Here is a 24,786-nt window from a genome sequence, read left to right on the forward strand (position 1 = left end):
TCATCATTAATTTGCCTTAATCACGTCTCCCTTAGCATAAATCGTGGGACGTTAAACTGAAAGATTTCATTTGTCCTTCGTGGCTATATGGTTAGCATATGCACCTTTGGTGCAAGAAGTCCTGGTTTGTTTGACTTCTAGTTACAGCCCATGTAGTTCAGATTCTACACTGACCCCTAGGCCCACGTTTCATATGACCTCGCTGCTGGAAGATACGCTAAACTCTAAATCAACCAACTGTGATATTAATAATAGATCTATACTTACATCTGTAAATCTGTCTTAGAAAATGACGGTTTAACATTTCTAGATAATATTTTGAACCCCAAGAATGAATTAGAAATAATAAACTTGTTATACTTTTCCCCAGAGATCTGAAATTTTCCTCGTATGGCGCGAGGTCTGGGGTGACTACCCCACTTGCCCCACGAGACGATCCAACGGATGCCAAACAGTGGCGAACGAAACCTATATCACTTGGCACCGTGTACAATACATACATATATATTCAGCTGCTTTTTATTACTGCAAATCAATTTACGTATCAGAACTTTTAAACTTCATGTAAGGGTTTGATTTTATCCCTGAGCGATATAAACACCAAGTAACTTGACTAACTAAAAAGCGTCCGTATATCTTAATACATGATCAATATCTTGTTTTATGATTGTGGAACAGATATATTTTCATCCTTATTTCAAATCCGTATTTGAGAATGAAATCCTGAGAAGAATAGTTGGACCCAAGAGGAACGGTCATGGGGGATGGCAAAAACTTCATAATGAGGAACTACATAATTTATACTGTTTAGCAAACGTAGTTAAGGTTAATAGGAGCGCTTTCGAAGTTTTTACTGGAAATCAAATCGGAGAAAGTCCATTACAAAACGATAGGCGCAGACAGGGGGATAATATTAAGATGGATCTTGCAGAAATAGGAGTACAAAGTAGAAACTGGATCCAGTTGGCTAAGGATAGAAGTCAGTGGAGAGCTTTAGTGGACGCGGCATGGAATCTCTGGGTTTCATAGGCCATAGAGTTAGTTAGTTATTTCAAATAGTAGTGGCTCACGTTGCTCATTTTAATTAACAAATCATTCATATTAGCAAAGAAACTGAGACAGTTTTCCTCAGTATACTCTGTCCATTTTTGAACATCACATACCGGTTTGTTTCGTTATTGAAACTGTAACAACTGATAACGTTATCACGTTGCCTTGCCGTTCAAACGAACAGCGCTCTTGTTAGAGATAATATTTTTTCTAGAGTAGCATAAACGGTAGAATGATTGGTTGCATATCTGTTCATTGAACACTCTTTCCCATATTATCGCTAAACTGGCGCTGTTATGAGCTTGTCTGTCATGTTAAGAGGTCCATACTTATAACGGGTAGATATTACCAATACCCATTTCTCTCTATATTTGTATACACTTCCTATACATTTAACATATATTTTCCACGGTAATAGGGCCACTAAAAGCACAAATGTCTCACACAAGCTAAAACTGTATTGATATTAATAAACACAAAGCTCCTTTCAGTAAATTAGATTACTGACTACTCTTCACACATTTTCCCATACATTGGCATGGTTTTCTACTCGTGATCAAAGCGTATAAACCCAGCCATTAGTCTTTCAGATCTGGTCGTTGGACCGGGTTTTAGTCTGGCCAGTAATGAATGCAGTCTCAATAGCTGTTCCATTAATGAGGTCAGGAAATATTCGGCGTTCCAGCAACCATATAAAGCACTAAATAAAATGGTGATTGCGGTAACGGTGGATCAATTAGCCAATTATATAAATTTTTAAAGAATTCACGTTCACGAAATTCTTTATTTTTTACGTGGGGAAACGAGATTAGAACATGGAACTGAAAAAAGAAAAAAAAAGTAGATTTTTCAGTTGTTGCAAGTTAAATATTAACAAGTTATTTAATAATAATAGAGTAATTTAACATTTAGATGAGATGAAGTAGATGACCATTAAAATGTAAACGGATACAGATTGAATGAATACGTGTTATTATCCCCTCGATTCACTGTATTTTTCTTCTTTTCCTTATAATACTTGTTAACTAAACAAACTTTTTTTTTCTAGTATGACACTAAAGTTACACATTTTGGGTGAAATAAACACTATAGTTTTTTTTTTTTTAATGAACTTTCTAGCTCTTCAGTGACAAGAGACCTGCGCACCATCCCAGAAAGTGTGTTCCAGGAGGTTTTCCGAAAATGGAGGATACGTTATGTGTTGTCAATAGAGATGGCTATTTTGAGTGGGACAGCACTTTAAATGTTACGTATGAAATAAGTAATACAGGTTTTACCACATTTTTTTTTTTTTTTTTTTTTTTTGAACACGCCTTGTATCTGCTTATTTCCTACAGTAGATCATTTCTCACAAGCTACCCACTGTGAAATCAAAGACTATTGAAAACTTATCTCTGTAAGTTACTCAACAGAAACTATTTGCCAAATAACTCTATGGATCTTAGAGGTGCAGATGATGCTAAAGGATATGAGATGAAAGTGGATTTCTCATTCTCCTCAAAGGAGCTTTTGAAGAGATCATAGGCAGCCTTGTAGCTTCTTCACTTGGCTCCCCCTGTTCTTGAACAATCACTTCATTCTCCATGTTCCTCAAATGAAGCGAGAAATTAAATTATAGGTTGTTACCCATTAAGCACATAGGTGGAAGGGATGACAGTGTTGCAAGGTAAGCGATTCGCCTTGTTCCAGATACAGTATAACCCAAATTTTACGTTCCTTCATTAACGATAGATTAACTTTGTCCCGAAAAGTAACATAGTATAATGTACTTAAATCAGCATTTAAGGAAAACGGTATTACCAAATCTCCCAGATTTTACAAAAGACTCAGAGAAAACATTGTTAACAATGTAGGCAGTATTGATATACATGGGTTACGGGACGCCAGATTTACCAAAATCAATAAGTTCACTTCTGCTGAGTTGATGTTGAGTTTAACGCCCCGTTCAGCAGTGAGGCTATATGAGACGTGGACCTACTGATTAACGTGAAATCCGAACCACATGAGCTCCCGCCGGGAAGTTCACTTCTGTATGCAGCTTTAATTAAATACATTCCTAGGATTCGCTACATGCAATTGCCTTATATTACTTATTCTTGTAAACTCAAAAATGTTAAAGTTAGCAATTCTTTCGTTTTTTAAGTTTTTGCTAGTTTTACTTATATTTGTTAATTTTTGCTCTGAATTTCAGTACGGTACGTGGCAACATGGATCGTCACGGAAATGATTAATGAATATTGTGTGGATATATACTCAGGTAAAGCTAATATTGTGGATTTGGTTGAAAGTAGAGGCGCCATCTTCTATTTCTGTCTTGACTTATGACTTTAAATATTTTCTTTTTGTGTTTTCCTCCTTACATTTTGGATCTTAAACTAGAGATATATGCATTAGGAAATTATGTCCAACGATCTGGTACAAAACTGTATCTTTTCAGAAGTTACAATTTTACTGTACGCCATGTTTGAATGGCAGGTTGAAACACGTTTTTCAGGTTTGTTCCTTCTCGAAACTGTATAGCTCACAGATGACGAGAAGAACCCTAAAACAGGGGTAGCGGAAAAAGGTCAACGACACGGACAAGTCCATTTTCGGTTTTTGAGGTGTGGTCTATACTTAAATGTTGTCTGCTATTCCGGGTAAAGTTATATGTGTGCTATTCCGTGGTGTCATTTGAAACCCCCGTGCGAAAAGTGGGCGAGCCCATACTTACATCACACTACCTCTGCTAGGGTTCTTCTCGTCATCTGTGAGCTGTACTTTGCATGCATTACGATTCTTATTGTTATCTTTTCTGTATTGTTACTTTTTGTTTATAACAAATATTTATTATTTTTATTAAAAATATTAGAGTGGTCAATGCTACGAATTTTTCAACAATTACTAAAAGGTTTTTGAATGAACTTAAGTAAACTAAACGTGGGAGAGAGACATTATTATTTTCTGAATGCGCTTAGCTGTCTTTTCATACAGTACCGGCGAAGTCTACCCCTATTTTTTTTTTTTTTTGTCATTATTTCCCCGGAGGTCGAGTCCGTGGTTGAAATGTATTATTATTATTATTATTATTATTATTATTACTAAACGGATTTTTGCTCCCGGGCTGGTCATCTCGAAAAAGGGAAGATTAAGAGAGATTCGTTACAGGTATTGTTCAGTCATGGAAAGGTGAAAACCCTAATAATGTATAGTCACGTGCACAAATATTTGTCCATCTGCCTTGCCTTAGAGGGCCATGTCTTGACAAATGCACATAGAAGATTCTAGTACTTTGACTCTGAATTAATATTTAAATTGGAAAACGGAAAGCAACATTCACCTGATTTAATTCCAATTGTGGGTAAGAGTGCAGAGCTTTTCAAAGCAACGTGGGTGTCCGAAGTTTTTTGAACATGACAGTTAATATTTATTTATTTATTTTCCAAAAAGATATATTCAGTAGTTTGTCACTTAACAAGCTGTTTTAAGCAAGATATTTTGTATGTTCATTTAAATATGATTTTTTTTTTTTGAAATAAACGATCCCCAAAAGTGCAAATCAAAACATTCAGATTCAATGTTTTAAAAACAGAAAAAATGTTAAGATATCAAAATATCATATTGTACAGTCAGCGGCAAAAGTTTTTTTCCCCGTTTGATGAAATAAGTTTTGTAAATAACCTCAGAATGGAAGGACAATTTGAGTACAGTTTTCAGTAAAGTAAAAAGAATCTCATTTTCTGTACGTTCAAGCCATACCACCATTGCACTTTCCAGCCATACCAACGTTATTTCCAAAATAAATTTTACCAAACGGAAAGATTTTTTGTCGCTGTGACAGTGAAAATCATTTTAATTATGAGCACTTCTTTTATATCAAACTATTATTTAGTGAAAATTTAAATTTAAGGGAAAAATCTCCCAGTAATTCGTTAAATAGAGATTTTACCTATATGCAGGTGTTTACAGATACATCTCTTAGAACGTTCAGCTCTTATCAATCACCTAACATTTATTACCCAGCTAAGAATGTAAGAGCAGCTAATAAAATAAACCATTTTGAATTCCTTACATACGCCCAATGTTTTATTTAACGACAGCGAGAAAAAAATTCGGAGTATTCCTTGCATCCACTATTAAAATCTAAATAACTTTCTGGCATATGATAACCGACTGTCTCCGGCAAAATAAAAAAAAAAAAAATCATGCACTTTAAAATTTAAGCCAAAGCAAATCACCAAATTGCGATTCTTATTTTCTTTACTTTTGATAATTTGTCATTGCTAAGACCCGGTTTCATATGTTCCCAGAATCCCTGAGAGTATGCACTAAGAGCCTGCCTTACAGAAAGTAATACAAAATTTACCATTTTTTTCTTTTGCTTGTTTATTCATAAGTGAAAGGAGATAATGAAATGCATTTACCACAATCATAGATAATGTTATTTTACAATGAAAAATATGAGCCTGAAGAATGTTCAGTGTTGCCATCCATAGAAATTACAGTGTTGCCAGAATAACAACGCCCCTAAAATCTAAGTTAAGGCAGCGATTAGAGGAACGAACTCAACTGCATTTGGTTACGTATCATGTTGTTTTAGTTTCCTGTGAACTACTTTTTAAATAATAGTAGTATTTAGTTTGTAATAAACAAAATAGTTTTAACATACAGTTATTAAAACTAAATAATAATATTATTAAAATATAGTTTACAGGAAACCAATACAACGTGATACGTAACCAAATGAAATTGAGGTCGTTCTTCTAGTTGCTGCCTTAACTTAAATTTTAGGGGCGATGCTATTCTGGCCACACTCTAATTTCTGTGGATGACAACATTGAACATTCTTCAGGTTCATATTTTCTGTTGTAGAAATACATTATCTATAATTGTGATAAGTTGAATTTCATTATCTCCTTTCACTTACGAATATACAAGTAAAATAAAAATGGTAAATTTTGTATTATTTTTATGGTCAGGCTCTTAAAGTGGTACAAATATACATTATAAAAATAATTCAAACGCACTTAAGAAACAATTTATTCACATCACATCCATTTTCTCTCTTGTTTACTGTGTACAGAATAAATTTCCACAGTAAACTACAAGTTCTTCAAAGCTTTCTGGTGTCGAAGTTCATCTATTGTCTGCTACAATAATTATATATGCCGAAAATTATCTTCCAACAAAAACTGACTTCATTGGACAATACTTGTCCAATAATACAGAGTTCAAAGATCCACGGGAGCTCATATGGTTTGGAGCTCGTATGGTTTGAGCTATAGGTCTGATATAACATCACTGCTAAACGGGATGATAAATTCTAATCTAACCGAATCACACATGTTACTGGTTCGTCGACTCGATCTATTCTAATCCTAAATTTCAGCTAATCACTTTAACAAACTTCTCTTTAACCTTTTCCCCAGTTTCACCTGAGGCGGAACTTAAAGGAGTTGTTTACCTAACAAGTTTGAGTGCCTTGTAGAGAGTGCATCTTGAGATCCCACATGCTTACTTGTCCCAATAATTGTTTAAAAGTCTATTCATAAATGAAATTAATATATTGATGCCAGGATCAACATAGAACATATATTGATCCTGGAAAGGAGAAATCCCACTATTCTGAGGATAGGAGAAATATTTTCATAATAGGTGTCCAATATACACAAAACTTCCGATTCAGAACGTTAGAAATTTTCACTTTAAATAGCCTTAAAATAGGGTGGGCAAAACCAGTTTTTTTTTTTTTTTTTTTTTTTTTTTTTAACTGGAAACTGGTTTGTAGAAAACTGAAAACTGGGAAAAGATAACAGTTGATAGAAAAACAAAACAGGTTTGACAGAAAACCACAACCGGTTTTGATACAAATCCAACATTGTTTTTTTTTTATTTTTTTTATTTTTTTTTTAAGGCGAAACTGTTTTTTGATAGAAAGTTGAACCGGTTTTAAAACCGAAACCAGCTTTTGAAAGAAGACAGAACTGCCTTTGAAACTGAAACGGGTTTCTGATACAAACGCGAACCGGTTTTCATAGAAAATTAAACCGATTTTGATAGAAAAAAAGAACCGTTTTTCAAAAAGGTGTTTTTTTTAATGTATTCAAGAAGTTAGTTTCGTTTGTCTGAAAACCGAAAAAATCGAAAAACTGTTTTTTGTGCATACCACTAAAATATATATGTAAAAATACGTATCCTTATCAATTTAATGGAGAGACCTGAAGTCGGAGACAGATGGTCCTCAATTTCTCTTAGGGATAAAAAAATGTCCACACGGGAAAACATTTAATAGCCGTACTAAGGAGGTCAAGGTCTAATACTAACTTGGACGAAGGTCGAATAAATTCACATAGCGACAAGTCCTGCAAAAATCTGGGCAAGTCTAAACACCACCTTTGATATGTATAATACCAAATTTGAATATTTTTGACTCACAAGGATTTCACACGTGTATAGTGCATTATCACTATAGTAATTTCGATATACCCAAGATTATCTACTTTATATGATAAACTTTTTTCCGCAGTGTGCCCAAGATTCTAAGCTGGACATTATCAACTAGTCCAAGTATGACTTTCTCTCTAAAATTTTCTACGTACTCTACAACCCCGTTTAACCGAATCCCAATTAACCCAATTTCCCATTAACCTAACTGCTTCAAGAAAATACTCTTGTACGACTTTTACTTAAAAACACTAATAATGTGTTCAATATTTGATTTAATATACTAGTTATTTATCAAAAAGTAGTTTAGTAATCTACAACTCTAATAACCGGAAAAGTTGTATAAAAATACAAAACTTTGACAAAATTTGTGCTTCTTTTGATATCTTTTTGTGGTGTCCTAGAACTATTGTCAGATGGGTTTGGCACACCTGCCTCAGCACTGTATGTGCAGTCACGGAAAACAACATTGCGACAGTTGATGAATTGATACGGGAGACAGAGCGCCCGGGCGTGGCAAATCTTCAAAACTTGTTACACTCCGTTTGAACTAATCTGCCCATTCGTACACTTGTGTTTGACTCAAACAACTTTCACCATATTTCACTGGCATTCGAAGGTGAATTCCAATTGGTTTTAACCCTTCAGCTAATATAAATCTATGACACTCCGCTGATCCACGCTGGTGCAAACTTACAAGGGTGCCGCCAACTTGTTTCACTGATTCCCAGCATCCCGTTCGCGAGGTAGGAATGCCAGGCCAATTTGTTAATATTTCTAGGACACCATCAAAAAATAACAAAGAAGCACAAATTTTGTCGAAGTTTTGTATTTTTTATATAAGTTTTGCGATTATTTATTGAAGGGCCTTGTATATGATCTTTTTTCGGGTTTAACATAATGTCCATTCAATCGAACGAAGACTTACCAATTCCATCAACTTCGGTTAAACGGGACTCAAATGTACTTCCCCTTACTCGCACGTCCGATTTCGACTTTTCTCCGAATTGGCATTTTGCAGTTCTCTTGATTGGTTTAAGCTTAGCTTTTATTTCCGCACCGTGACTATGGAAGACGTGATTGTACAGTTTAATCGGGAATCTTAACCCCCGCAATGTGTTCCAATTTCAATACTCTTCCACCGGGAATCGAACACGGAATCACTTGCGCAAAGACTGGTGCGCTAACCACTCGACTGGCAGGGAGTGCTTGGTGTTTTCTTGAATAGCAGCACCTCCCAAGCGCAGGGGCGGATCCTAGGGGGGCGATCGGGGCGATCGCCCCCCCCCAGAAGAGGAAACTTTCTTATTTTTTATATATAAATAAAATCCATCCCAGAGTTTGGAACCCTTAAAAGTGGCATTATGACAACCCACCGCCCCCCCCCCAGAAATCGGTCCTGGATCCGCCCCTGCCCAAGCGTTTATGTGAATAGCATCTTTGCAGCCGGAATTGTGAAACCTCTTTATACTGGAATCCAACTTATCTAAAAGTGAGGTTTGTGTACTGATGTTTTGAACATGACTGTACAAGCTTTTTTTCTCTTTTATCATTATTCATAGTTTTGTGTAACTAATTTTAAACATACCGTAATAGGTTCATGTGGTAACGCTATGAAGCCCATCTACATACCACATCACTTTGTCACACGAAGCAACCAGTGTCAATAATAAGGGAAGCTGCTACTCAAATACGACCACCCACCGCCAGCAGAGAGCCCTCAGACTACGAAAAGACCCGCATGCTTTGCAGCATATGTTACAGTATTACAAAGGCATCATTGTCCTCTTGCAGACCATGAAATGTCTCACAAAAGAAGATCCCTGCCACAGGAATCTTTGCAACAATACCAAAGTGAGTCATAAAAAACTATTCTCAATCGAATTTTCAGCGGTATGAGGGGTCGAATTAAAGGATTCAATGTAATCACCCACTCGACTCGCGTTCTCATGTCAAAATTATGACACTTCTTATGTATATAGAGGATGAGGGGCGTTGCAGGGAAGAAAATAAAAAGAGTACAATCTATAAAATGCTTCCTCCCAATTGTTCGATATGCACATTCTTTCGCCTTATTTAATAAAGACCGTAGAAAGTCATTTAATCAACTTTAATCAACTTTAATAAGAAAGGCACTTTTCTCTTCAATTGCTACCCATGATTCTTTACTTCTAATTTTTTTTCCATAGTTAATCCATTAAGTTATACACTAGTTCTTAAATTTAATATAATTTTCGTTCTTTATATAATTAAATACTATATATATATATATATATATATATATATATATATATATATATATATATATATATATATATATATATATATATATATATATATATATATATATATATATATATATATATATGGAAAGTGTATATAGAATACCGATCGGGACAAAAGAAAAACAACGCTTTTTGGTTTTTAGAGACAGAAAACTGATTTTTGAAAACACAAAACAATTCTCTTTCTTCTTCAAAACCGGTTTTATTTTCTATTAAACTGGTTTTCGATTTTCCAAGACCAGTTGGACCAGTTCACTTTTGAAAAGAAACAAGGGAGTTGGAAGGCAATGCGATGACCACACATCACCCAGTTGAAGATTCACCATCCAGCTGGCCACACCCCCTGGCAGCACTATTATTAATATGTTAGGAGCAGGCGGCCCTAGGCAATTTGCCACCCCGTGCAATTGCATAATTTGCTGTCCCCCTTTATCCAGAAAGAACAAATCGTAAAAGCCACGATTTTAAGTATGTTACCCCATTATGAACAACGAAGGAGAGAGGGAAAAGCACTCACACTCGGAAAGGCCTAAAGGTCACAAATACAGTCTCGTTGTGTCTATTTTTCTTTAAATAATAATCTATTATGTTAATGAAAGATAAAGCAAACACACGTGCAGAGGAAATATGATAATCTTTTTTATAGAATTCAATATCAAGCTTCAATTCAATATATCAGTTTCCAATTCCAAGGCAACTAGCTCCTTTATCTTTATTTCCTGATTTTCCTTCTACATCTGTTATTTCTTTCTTTTTTAAAAACAACTTGTTTCCACCTTTAGTGATAAGGAACTTGTTTGTGACAGAGACAAGACTAATTTTCTTATCAAAAATTTGATAACTAACTAAATGGAACATGTGTTTGGTACTGTTTGAAAATTGAGTTCTTGTATTCGACAATAATCAAGCAATTCATGTTGGGGTTTGTTTGGCCATTTGATTTAACACTGTCCATGTGACCTTAAACTAATGCAATCTAAACATAATTTATGAATGTAATATTCAAATATATAAAGTCAGCTTAGTAAATTTAACTACCATTATCATGAAGTCTGTTTTCAACCAGAAATATTTATTTTCAACAACAATTATGACAGATTTTGGCACCCCGTGCACGATAGAGTAGGCCGTGGTTAGGAGTATTGATATCTGATACCCACTTCATCACAAAGATCTGTCACTCAACATTTTTTGTTCCTGACATCATTCACTATCTTCATCTTGATATATATTGGCGAAAATTGTCAATTCTGGGTTAGAGTAGCGTCTTTTTTTGTGAAGAAGTAATTGCAAAAAATGACGACCAGACCGAGCTTTGCACAATTACTGTTTCATTTGTCCATCCAAACGTTGTTACGTGATATTAGGCCGTATTCATAAAGTTGAAGGATATCCTTCCAAGTATAAGGTTGAAGCAGAAGGTTGTGCTTTAGAGTATAAGGTAGAGGTATAAGCATATCTTTTTTTCCGTATTTATAATGATTATCTTATACATGCAAGGATATCCTTCATTGTTTAAAGTAAATGATGTCAAAACAATTGAGCAAGTAGATATACAAATAGCTCGCTTATTAACAATACTACGAAAAAAAAACTGAAAATGATACAGAATAAGGAATCTTCCTTACAAACTATAGTAACTGATGGAAACAAATTGGTTGTGAAGTTATAGAGTAAGGTGTATAAACTGCTTGTAAGGTTAAACTTCATATGCACGTGCGATTTGTTATACTGAAGTAATCATTACAGGCTGCTTACAATAACACTCAAGTTCCTTCTTATATATTGTCCCTGACGACGCGTCGCGACGAAAAGCAAGTTCATCATGATCATCGAGTTGATGATGATGATCATCACCTTCTGGTACTTCCTCATCTGGTTCGAAATCCGAATCGCTTAAAGTTTTTTTTTAATAATATTTTTGAGCACAAAACACGCAATAATTATTTTTGGAACATTTTCCAAGTTTGTAGGACAAACGTACTGTAAGATCGAAAATCGACGTTTCACTTGACCGAAACATCGTTCGATTATTACTTTCTCCTTCTTCAAGGATTTGTTATATTCCAGTTCAGCACCAGGAGTAGGATTTGTAAACTGAGTCATGAGGCACGGTTCCATCCCATACCCATTATCACTAAGTAGTGCAACATTCGTTTTGTTCCTTAATAGTAACATAACCTGTGAATTTTTCCATATTCTAGAAACATACTCAGGTCCAGTCCAGATAACATCAACACTCGTGAACATTTCTCTGGCGTCACAAGTTTCTTGTACATTCAGACTAGATTTACCTTTTCGGTTTATGTACTCATCTCCATGGAATTTTGGTTTCAGTATTCCTACGTGTGTACAGTCAGCTACACCAATTGCTGTGGGAAACCTAAATTTGCTTTTCCGAAACTGTTCAGCGTGCATTATTTCACTGTTGATAGAAGGGAACTTTATCCATTCATGTGCTTGCGTAATGATGTTGTCAACCACTGCATTTACAGTCCGAGATACCGTAGCCTGACTAACATTAAGCTCCTCTCCCATTCCTTTTTGATAGCCGGGATCAACGAGATAGCGTAAACATTTTATTTTATGTACGGAGGGCATCACACCTCGAGTTTCTGGATTTATACCAATAAATCTATCTGTAAGCTACAGTAAGTTGGCTTCTTCAAAACAGAATAGTTGTTTAAAATTACGAACAAGTATAGGTAACCGGGGTTTATAATGTTTAACATCCCTTAGGTGAACAACATCCGCCATCACACTCCAAAACACTTAACTGCAACGGTGAGTTTCCTACTGACCACGCTCATAATTTTCAAAGAATATGCTTTCTAATTAAAGTAAAAGGTAAAGGTTATGAATACCCTTTTACTTCGATATGAAGTATAAGGATCAATCTAATAGGATATGCTTATACTCTAAAAGTAAAAGGTTGTACTTGAATCTTTGTGAAGGATTTCCTTCACAGTTTGCACGTATAAGCTTATCCTTCTTTTTATGAATACTGCCTATTATCATTGAAGCTGTAATTTGTCTGTCTCTTGAATGTTAATCTAACACATGGAGAATCCTTTTATAATTAAGTTAGACTTCTTCAGCTGAAACAACAGTAAGATTATTGTCGCCACATTAATGAGTAAGTTGACAACATACGATTTCAAATTTTGAAGCAATAAAGAATAAATACTTTAGGAATATTATATAAGATACACTGCTCAATATGCTTTGATGCTAAACAGCTAGAAAATAATTTTACCTAGGTTTATATTTAAGCGTTATTGACAAGTTTATTTAAAAAAAAAGTCTTAAAAAATAGAAATAGCATTTCCAAATGGCATGTTAATTGATTCAAAATAATCTCAAATTCAAATATAACCTAATTTACTATATGTTATCTGTTTATTTAACTGCTTTGAACAACACACATAATCATATCGTGTTACAACGTCATAGCAATAATTTAGTAAGAACGAAGTCAACGTACAGCATTGACAGTAATCTAGATATAAAAAGGCAGGTTATTGACACTTTTGCTATAAAATTTAGTAAAAATGAAGTCAACGTGTAGCAATAAAAGTAATCTAGATATGAAAAAGGAAGTTATTGACCATTTTAACATAAAATTTAATAAAAATAATGTCATTGTGTAGCATTGAAAGTAATCTAGATACTGACCATTTTAATATGAAATTTAGTAAAAATGAAGTCAACGTGTAGCATTCAAAGTAATCTAGAAACAAAAAGGGAGGTTATTGGCCATTTTAATATGAAATTTATTAAAAGTGAAGTCAACGTGTAGCATTGAAGGTAATCTAGATATGGAAACGGATGTTATTGACCATTTTAATATGAAATTTATTTAAAATAAAGTCAACGTGTAGCATTCAAGGTAATCTAGATATGGAAAAGGAGGTTATTGACTTTTTTAATATGAAATTTAGCAACGTGTAGCATTGAAAGTAATTTAGATATGAAAAGGGGGTTATTGACCGTTTTAATATAACAGTTGGTAAAAATGAAGTCAACGCGTTTCCTTGAAAGTAATCTAGATATGAAAAGGGAGGTTAATTATCTTTTTAACATTTTTTTTTTAAAATGAAGTGAACGTGTAGCATTGAAAGTAATCTAGATATGAAAAGGGAGGTTATTGACCCTGTTAATATAAAATTTAGTAACTGGATTGATTAATTGTTCTTTTTCTGCTGTCTCTTAATAAGAGTCTTTTCCCTTACAAAATCCAGGCCCACGGATCGTACTCATTAGGCAATATTCTTCATAAACGATAATTCACTACTCTGAGCTATATTTTGCATCTTCCTGTATCACTTCCACGTAAACAAGACAGAATAGTCAGGTATTGTACGGAACATTTTGGGTTGTTGATTGTTCTGACTGACGTTTGAACTGTGTGCGCTAAATAATTTAATTCAAAATATTTATATACACACTAATAAAATTTAAGATAGATAGAGAAATGCATCACAACTGTTCAATTCAATATAATATAACATTTTAAGAGATCTGAGTTTCTGAAATAATTCGCATTTCTTCCTATAAAATGCGAGTACATTCTATTTTCAAAAGAAAGTAAGGGGCGCAAAATATCATACTTTCTCTTTTAATATATATATAGACGCAAACACATAAACCGTTCAAGATGCCATAGTGGGTTTTTATATACACATCACGAAGTATTAAATCTGAAACCAGAAAAGATATTTCTACTTTTAAAAGTTCTTCAAACCATTGTTGATGAAGATTTATTCTTCTTTTTACTCAAAATCGATTCCCTGCCTCTTTTTTCTTTCTCTTTCTCTCTCTCTCTCTCTCTCTCTCTCTCTATGATGCATTTGCACGGAAATAGAACCCAATATCCCCACGTTCGTCAATAAAGTCGCTGAACTTTTGAATGCAAACAAAACGAAAGAAAAAGTTTATTTTTTGCTGCTTCACCTTTCTCATATATACGCTTGCACAAAGCGTAGAACTGAAAAAGATATTCATTTATATATTTCTTTCGATTTGCTAATAATAATAATAATAATAAAAAGTTTCACCTTCAGACTTCTTACTACTTACGTTGTGAATTCACATTTCACTAATGTTAAGAGAATATAAGATCATAAATGCAATTTTCACACTTCTAAGATTAGTTTATTTTTCTTTATATATATATATATATATATAGTAATGAAACTTCGTGACTCGTGACCCAAAGTGACCCGATCTGACTTGGACAGATGCATGACCCGGAGTAACCTGGTGCGATCTAAGTTTTAGTTTAGTGTCCCTTTCAGCAGCGAGGTTATATGAGACGAGGACCTACAGCTTAACATGGAATCTGAAACATATGAGCTCTTGCCGGGAATCAAATCCGGGTCTCGCATGCCAAAGGAGCGTACGCTAACCGTTTAGTCACGAGGGAGCTTGAGGATGATTATGAATTTCTAACACGATTCTCTTCCCTTTCTCCCTCTTTGTTTCCTCACTAAATCCATAATTTTATTTCTTGTTTGCTGTATTCCTCCTTTTGTGCCAAAACATTGCACTGGAAGATAATTACAAGGTTGAACAGAATAAAAACTCCCTAAGATCATAGAGAAATTGAGTTATATGTTTTTCCTATGACGGATTGCCAAAGTTTGAATGAAGTAAGCCTGTAAAACTTGTCGTTTAGAATATAAACGATACCACTGAACCCAATCTTTTGTTCAATATTTTGCATAGTGTATGTTCAAAAACCACTGTATTATTTTTTTAGCATGGGAAGATGAATAGATATGCAACTATATTTGAAATATTCAAAACTAAGAAATCTAGCAAATGAATGTTTGTGCTCGGGTTGTAGAAATCATTAACCCATTATGAAATTCTGCAGTAATGCTACAAAACTAATATTTTGGCTGCTTCCGGGTCGCCGCCCGGATCAGTATGGGTTTCCTGGTCTGAGAAGCGATACCCAGATCCCGATGACCCGAACAAAAGTAGTAACCCAAGTTGCATCATTGCTGTACAGAATCCATAAAATAAATGTCTATTATAATAAAACAAGTTTCCTGTATCTATATAATCACCAAGCATGGTCAAAATAGTTGTCGTTATCGGCCAGTGTAAAGAGGAACAGAGCCACACGCTGCTGGATGTCACTTGTATAGTATGGGAGCATGAGAAAATATTGACAGAGCAGTACGACAATAATCGTGATAATTATCTTCTGGATACCAATACAACGATTACTATCTCGTGAGTTTATGAGAGGAAAATAATATAATTAATGATTGCAGTAAAAACTTTAAATCTCGGGTAGTTGCTGGACTTCCACCAGGCACCCCCCTAGGTGGCGGATAGGGGAAAGCCCACCAGATATGGTGGGTACCGGAAATTTCAGGGGTGGTCCAAAACCAGCACTGCTGCCTTGCAGTTAGCGGAGAGATCCACAAAGGTTAGGGGAAGAGAACCCCGATAGAAAACTCCTGGTCCTCAAGGTTGGGGGTTGTGCATAGGACTAACGACCCAATCACAGAAAAATATAATTCGTTCAGAAACAGAAACCAGAGCCTCGGAAAAATGGGAAGATTCAATGGGTAGGACTAGGAAACGCAGGAAGAATCTGAGTATAGCGACGTGCACGTCCAAACAATGTTAATATCAGATAAAGCAGAAGAAATAGTACGAGAAACAGGCATGAAGGACATATATGTTTTAGCACTTCAAGAGATAAGATGGGCAGACACCGGGAAAAAAATAATAACGAAAATTACACTATCTACTACAGCGGAACACAACGAAAAACCGGTCAGTTTGGTACAGGCTTTATGATAGCTAAGCATGTCAGAAATAACGTACTGCAATTTATACCCATAAACGAGAGAATAATTAAACTAAGGATGAAAGGAAGATTCAGAAACATCACCATCGTAACAGCACATGTTCCAACAGAAGATAGACATGGCAGTAAAGGAAGACTTCTGCGAGAAACTAGAAGAGACGTATAACGAGATTCCCAGATACGACATAGTAATAGTAATCGAAGACCTCAATGCAAAAGTAGGAAGAAACGATGGACGAATCAAAGTTACAGGATAACATTCACTACACGAAGAAAGTAATGACAATGGCAACCTACTCATTCAGTTTGCAATAGAGAACAATCTCACAATTAAAAGTACATGCTTCCCTCACAAGAGAGTACATCTAGGAACGTGGGCGTCACCGGATGGCACGACGGTCAATCAGATAGATCATGTTCTCATTAACAATAGACACTCCTAATCTATAATGGACACAAGAAGCTACAGAGGATACAACTGTGACACATATCATTATCTGGTCAAAGCTGAATTTAGAGAGATCAGTAGGAAATTGGTATATAGGGAAAATGCGAAAACAAAATGGAACATAGACCAACTAAAAACAAGGGAATGGAAGAGGAATATAAAACGCAGGATAAGAATAAAATTGGCACATAAATCAAAAGAAGAAAGAATACCAACAGTGCATGAAAAATGGAATAAAATCCAAGAAATAATAACAGAAACAGCAGAAGAAACGGTAGGACGACGGAGAAAACCAAAAAGACCACAGTGGTTCGACGAGGAATCGAAAAGAAAAACGAAGCAAGAAAGAAAATGATACAAAGATCAACGAGAGCAAGGATAGAAGCATATAAAAACTGAGAAGGCAGGCAAACAAAATATGTAGAAAGAAGAAACGAGACATGGTAAAACGACGAATAGAAGAAATTGAAGAGATGAGTGGAAGAAACGAAACAAGGAAATTATACATAGCAGTCAAAAAACATGAATATAGGATTCCAGGCGCAACCGATTGGATGTAAAGACGAAAAAGGAAACATAATATCCGATGAAAAGGGTATCATACAAAGATGGGCGGAATACTTTAAAAAGCAGCTAAATCCAACTTCAGAAACAGAAGAAAGAGAAATACTACAATTGGAAGTAATGGAGAGAGGAAATATCGTAGAACATCAACAAATAGAAATACCAAGCGATGAAGAAGTAGAGAATGCTATCAGAAAACTTAAAAGCAACAAAGCCCCCGGAGAAGCCAATATAACAGCGGAGCTAATAAAATATGCAGGCGCAGAGATGATGAAAGAAATAGACAACATGATCAGACGAATCTGGGAAGAAGAAACAATACCATCAGACTGGAAAGTGGGGATACTACATCCAATACACAAGAAGGGAGACAAAACCGATTGCTCAAATTACAGAGGAATAGTGCTACAGTCGATAAAATATTCATAAGCATACTTAATAACAGAATAAAAAGATTTACAGAAGGAATAATCGGAGAGTACCAGAGTGGATTTAGAATAAACAGAGGAACAACAGATCAACTATTTGTGATGAAACAGGCAATAGAAAAATGTTACGACCATGGGATAGATATACACATTCTGTTCATAGACTACAAACAAGCATTCGACACTATAGATAGAGATAGTCTTCTACAGGGACTAGAACACTTCAAGATCTCCCCCCCCAAAAAAAACTGAGCAACTTAATTAAAATAATACTGGAACAAACTACAGCAAAAGTAAAAGTAGGACACAGAGTAGAAGAAGAATTCGAGTACAAAAAGGGAGTAAAACAGGGAGACGGGCTGTCGACAACTTTATTCATAATAGCCTTGCATATTGCAATACAAGAAATAGATAAAAGGGGCACAATTATCAATAAAACCACCCAAAAATGAGCCTATGCAGATGACATCGCCATCTTGATGAGAACGGAATACGAACTCAGGAAGCTACACAACAAACTAGAGGAACTTACGAATCCACCGGGGCTGCAAGTAAACATTGAAAAAACAAAATACATGCATATAACATCAGATTTTAAAAAAAAGAGAAGAAAGGGAAAGCTTGTAATGGGAAACAAAACATTTGAAGAAGTAGACAGATTTAAATATTTAGGAATGACAGTAGATAACAGGAATAACATGACAACTATAATCAAAGAAAGAATTTTAGCAGGAAACAAGGCGTATTATGCTAATGCACAAATACTCAAAAACAAAAGCATTGGCAGGCAAATTAAGATGAAGATTTACAAAACGACAATTAGACCGATAGTCACTTACAGCGCAGAAGTATGGACGTTATCTAAAGAAAACGACGAAAAACTACGAATATTCGAAAGGAAAATAATTAGAAAGATTTTCGGGCCAATCAGAGAAAATAACGAATGAAGAAGCAGAACCAACAAAGAAATAGAAGACATCTTTAGAGGAGAAGATATTGTACAGTTCATAAAAGCGCAACGGCTGCGCTGGACGGGACACGTAGAAAGAATGGAAGAAGGATGACTAGCAAAGAAGATATTACATGAAAAGATATTTTCCACGAGAAGAAGAGGTAGACCAAAACAAAGGTTGTAAAACCAAAACAAACGAGGATGTAAACAAGGATCTGAAAATATTGAAAGTTAAGAACTGGAAAGGAAAATCGAAGAACAGAGAAGAATGGAGGCGCCTGGTGAATGAATCCAAAGCCCACCTAGGGCTGTACAGCTGTATGGTAACGTAAGGCAGAAACTTTAAAAAAAGAAAAAAACTTCGCTGCTTGAAGTAAAGATTCCTAGGCTATATCCTATTTCTTTCACTTGATATGTACTTCTTCTGAATATATCGAATTATAATGCCTTTGATAAGCTTAGATTAATATTACCAATCAAGATATTTAATTAATTACAAAATAATATCTATCATAGTTATTAATTAACTGAAAAATAACTATTTTGATACGCAAACAACTTTAAAGAAATAACATTAAGATTTGCATATCAAAATATAAATATGTACAGCACGGGCATAGCTCAACTTCTGGATCAGGTGCCTCAAAATTTTTGAATAGACCCTAAATCAAGATTTCATATTTTTTACGGATAAGCACACCATACTGAGTTAAGTGGTAGTTCTGCTTTGGCTACAGTATATGTAGTTATTGAGATATAAGCCGTACAAGAAAATTTGTAATTGAATGAAAAACATTGGATTTTTTGGATCAGGGGCCATAAAAATTTTTAATGGCCCTTACATCGAGATTTCGTATTTTTTGCGGATTAAGGACATCATACTGAGTTAAGTGGTAGTTTTGGTTTGGCTGCACTGTATGTAGTTCCCGAGATATAAGGTGTACAAGAAAGTATTTGATTGAATGAAATATATTGGATTTTTTTTTTTTTTTTTTTTTTTTTTTTGGATGAGGGGCCACAAAAATTTTGAATGGACTCTAAATCGAGATTTCATTTCATTTTTTTTTCGGAATGAGCACATCATACTGAGTTAAGTGGTAGTTTTGGTTTGGCTACACTGCATGTAATTCTCCAGATATAAGGCCTACAAGAAAATTTCTGTCTGAAATATATTGGATCTTTTAATCGAACAACAATAAATAAGTAAAATAAAAACGAATTTTCTGTCTTCTCCGAAACCGGTTTAGGTTTTCACCGAAACCTATTTTGGTTTACTAGAAAAATTGGTCCGATTTTACACTGAAATCGCTTAAAAAAACAGGTTTTTCACCGATACCAGTTATATATATATATATGTAGAATCGGTTCGCTTTTTACCGAAACCGTTATTTGTTCTTGCTCTTGAAGTACTCACTTCCAGACAAGTTTACGAAGAGACTAAAATTTGTTGATAGAAAAGCGAACCTGTTTTAAAGCTGAAACCGGCTTGTCGATTAAAAGAAATCGGTCTTCGGTTTTGAAAAACAGGTTTTCTAAAAGTTTCAGAAACCGGAAAAACTAGTTTTTGTGTCTACCACAAATTAACACAGACTAGAGCTTGTTACTGATTGTGGAAAAGAGCACAGTTTGCTAATTTGGGTATTTTTTGCCTAAGAAGAAGGAAGACCTTTCTAGCTCTTTGTCAACTGGATGTAACTACAACACCTGAGTCATCTCGGTACTTATAATATGGATTTACGAATTCACGGAATTCTTTTAACCGGATGTTTAAGATATTTGGTATAGTTTTTATTCTTGATTGTGCTTATTTGATATTGTAATCTAATTTTCACCAAACAAAGATGCAAACTGAGCACTTTGGAGTCACCGGTATATATATAAAAAAAATATTCACGTGAAACAGCGTTTCAGTTTGCTTTGAACGTTGAATTAACACCAACAAAGCGGTGAAACCTTTCCTACAACACTTAAAAAAGGTCCCGAGAGATTTTATCTCTACGGCTGTTTTCCATGAATAATACTAACACTCGTATTTAAACTTTTTTTTCAACTTTTTCAGACAGAAAATTTCACCCTCTTTTTGACATTCAAAAGAGCTCCCTATGTGCCTTGTGATGGTACCTCCTTCACCCTCTTCCTCGCTATCTTTACTCGACGTTCCCCACTTCACCCCTGTCCTCTACTATTACATCCACTCACCAAGAGTGACGTATTATCAGCCATCCATTCATCCACGAGTTCGATCGATGGCCCGTCTCGGGTGCACAAAAGCGTTCAGTTTTATTAATGCTATGTCTGAGCGGTTGGCAAGCGATATTGAACGCTAGTGAAGCAAACCTTGGGACTATGTGTGTATGGAATGGAGTGGAGTGGGATAAAACAGCGCTAGAGAGGAGGAGAATGGATACACACCTATGGGAGGAACTCATATGACTGTGAATGAAACAATAGATTATGGATAATCTCCCTATTTTCCCTCACTACCAGATCTTTCTTTACCTTAAAGTGTTTTCAGAAGAAGGAAACAATGTAACAAAAAAACTAATAAACGAGAAACAAGCATCTACAATAAAGAAAGAAAAATGAAACCTGTTGAATCTTTTCAAAATTTTCTCATTGATAAATATACATATTCACAATAAAACTCTATACGTACAGCAAAATTGAAAAAGATCTCTCGCCTGTTAGTAATTATCCTCTGACGTCATACTAGAGGAGGGGCTATGCCCAGCTTTTTTCATGTGTGGTCAGCACACCTAGTTCTGTTGTGGACATTACCAGCTTTTTACGCCGCAATTTTCTTTCTCTTAAATTCTTTGTAAAACCAGTCGTTTCACCCGAGCGTAAGGTTCACTGTACACTATAGGTTAACATTAAAATCGCTGTGCTCAGCCGATGTGCCAACCACACATAACTACATTGAACGTACACTACCTGGACCACCATAATCCACCGTGCACTGCAGCGCCAGAGTATTTGAGTATTAGTAAACTCAGTATAGAAAATTATTGGGGGTTACCGTAGACCTAAAAAGTTAGAGAATTTTGTAAAATTAATCAATGTATTTTACTAGATCCTAGTGTTATCCACGAGATGAGACAAGTCGAGAAATAAGGTTTCCTCTCATAAAGTTTATATGAGATTCATCTCACCTTGATTCTTGAAGAATTCTTTCTCGTCTCGTTTCGATTTACAGAAAGCTTTCCCCCTCTTATTTCGAAAATTGTCTTGTCTCGGTTTCTAAATTTATGTCCATTTATACCCTGATCTTCTTTTCTGCGTCGAAAGTCCACGAAGGGTGCGAAGACTCGAACCCGGGATCTCCGGCATACCGTGCCGATGCGTTAACCACTACGCGATATATGGACACTGGATTGTCCAAGCATAGCACCTAGACTGTAGTACAAGCCGTGTGGTTTTAGTGGAGAGCAACGACTTTACACAGAAAAAAAAAAAAGTAAGTGCTGTTCAGTTCCAGATGAGCCTGCCAAACGTATTCCGTTAAACGTATGAGCAACGAACGCAACTGAACATATTTTGTTAAATGCATTTAGTTAAACTTATCCAGTATCTGAATCATATTGATTGGTAAGCATCTTCCTACCATACTGTTGGACTATATGCGTCTAGTAACACAGGCAATATAATGTCTGATACGCTGCTTACTGCACGCTTCACAACAGACATCTAACTAAATATGTTCAGTTGCTATAGTCATACCTTTGACAGGTTCATCTAGAACTGAACAGCAGTGACTTTTTTTTCTCTGTGCAGGAGTGAGAATGTGTGTGCTTCTTCTGAGGAGCGCACTGTGTTCCGTAGTGTTTAACGCATTGGCACGGTATACCGGAGATCCTGAGTTTGAGTTCCGGTCCAGTCGTTCACCTTTTCACTGATTGTGTGTTACTTTTCATTGAGTTCGATTTACAGTTTCACAATCGATTTACAGTTTTTCTTTTATACTACTATGAATTATGTAACACTTAGCCAGTGTTCGAGATCTAAGACTTAAAGGGTGAACTACTGTTGCCGACAACTCTCGTGAAACTTCTCGGCTCATCAAGATTCTCGACTCGTCTTGAGAATATGTTTCTCGTGTCATGGGTAACACTGGTATTTAGTTTCGTGTGGTGAAATTTGAGCTAACTGTTTTGTGCAACAGTTTTTGAAATTCCACGGCTAATCCTTTGAGAAACACTATTCTACAATGGTACTTGAACTACCTGAACTATCTATTATTATCGGTTACCGATGATGTTTTCATTGAAATTGCGTGAGTAAACAAAAGAAACAAGAATATGCGTTTATGTCAGTGTGAACATCTGACGCCATTGAGTCAGATGATGACTAAGAAAATCAACAGCATCTTCTCAAGTGTACAAGTAACCAGGCACGGGATTAAAAAAGCAGAACTTTGTCCTTATCGTGCTCAGGATATTATCACGTTACACCATACGAAGACTCATATAAAGCTAATATTTGCCTTTCGCTTTACTTCAAAGCTTTAATAATAATAATAAATGATTCCTGAGCTGTTACATAAAAAATCTGAGATATGAAATAATGTCGATGTAAGTATACTTCAAAGATCTAAGCCTGGATGATAAACCCAAAATAGGTATTTTGTCTAACTAATTAGATTTACCCGTTCCAAGTCTAAATAATAAATTTAGGATTAAGATTAGGAATTAGATTCTGGAGTTTCTGGGATCTCGACACCTATGGTCATGCTAACCCGTTATGTATGAGGGGTGACGTCTCTCGGCAATCACATTATCCGAGGAAGCTCATGGGAAAGGGAAGGAAGAAAGGATTGGGGAAGGGAAGAAGTGGCCTGAGAAAACCTTACTCAGAATGTCTGGCCTGAAAAAGCTTCTTCGACCGAGTGTCCCCACCAGCAATCAATTAAATCAATTTGAATTTATTTTTAACTATGCTTTTGTTAATAGTAACTAAGTCTTAGAATTGACAATTTTCAACACCTGCATTGGATTTTCAATGGCAATTTAATTTCAGAGGTCAACAAGGTTCCAGTACAGGTTCTGTTCCTATCTAAGCATAACTTCTAAGACGTATACAACAAGGAAATGGAAGCATTGGATTTCTTATCCCATTTCCCACTTGTGGAAGGAACTGATTAGAACAGAACTAATTTGAATATTGTTGTATGTCGTTTTCTTTAGGTTGTTAATCTATGATTTTCAATTTGCACACACCTAGAAAGTGGAAATAATAGAATCGTTACCCTGTTTCCAACTTGCCGAAAAAAAAAAAAAACTGATTGGGATAGAAGTGATCTAAATATTGTAACATGCCTTTTTCGATAGTTTTCTACTTCTATCTAACTATGATTTTCATTTCGTATACACCCAGAAAATGGAAGCGAATAATTACAATAGATCGAGGTGTTTAAAGTGTGAAATAGATGCGAAGTATGCACTGGTCCATTATGAAGGCTTTTGCAAAAGATATTCTAGTGTATGTAGACCAAAAAGAAGATGACAGAAGGCGACACAATAATAAAGATTGTATCCAGAAAGGAAATTAGTCATTTGAAAAGAACTCATTGGATCAAAGTATGTTTATCTAAAATTTCACCACACTGAGTCGAGAAGCTGTAACAGATTTTTCAGGCCAGCCATCCTCAGTGAGCTTTTCCTCGGTTTTCCTCATTCACACCAGGCAAATGGTGGGATGGTACCTAACATACAGGTTCCAGGCCGCTACCTTCCTTTCTTCCTTCACCCTTCCCCGGATAATGTGCTCACCGAGGAATGTTATCCCTCTCATGAAACGGGCTTTAGGCC

The 24,786-nt window shown here is 35.4% G+C and overlaps 1 protein-coding gene across 1 annotated transcript; it reads left to right on the forward strand.

Moving 5' to 3' along the window:
* Window positions 1-17,557: 17,557 nt before the first annotated feature.
* On the forward strand, window positions 17,558-18,028 carry LOC145674135 (uncharacterized). Its single transcript, XM_081743963.1, has one exon. The coding sequence runs from the start codon at window positions 17,558-17,560 to the stop codon at window positions 18,026-18,028; it is 471 nt and encodes a 156-aa protein (XP_081600089.1).
* Window positions 18,029-24,786: the final 6,758 nt, after the last annotated feature.

The sequence above is a fragment of the Thermobia domestica genome, chromosome 17 (assembly GCF_964235325.1).
Source record: "Thermobia domestica chromosome 17, izTheDome1.hap1.1, whole genome shotgun sequence".
Lineage (NCBI taxonomy): Eukaryota > Metazoa > Arthropoda > Insecta > Zygentoma > Lepismatidae > Thermobia > Thermobia domestica.

Coding starts and splice junctions, on each gene's coding strand:
- LOC145674135 (XM_081743963.1), top strand. CDS start 17,558: ATGAATATAGGATTCCAGGCGCAACCGATTGGATGTAAAGACGAAAAA.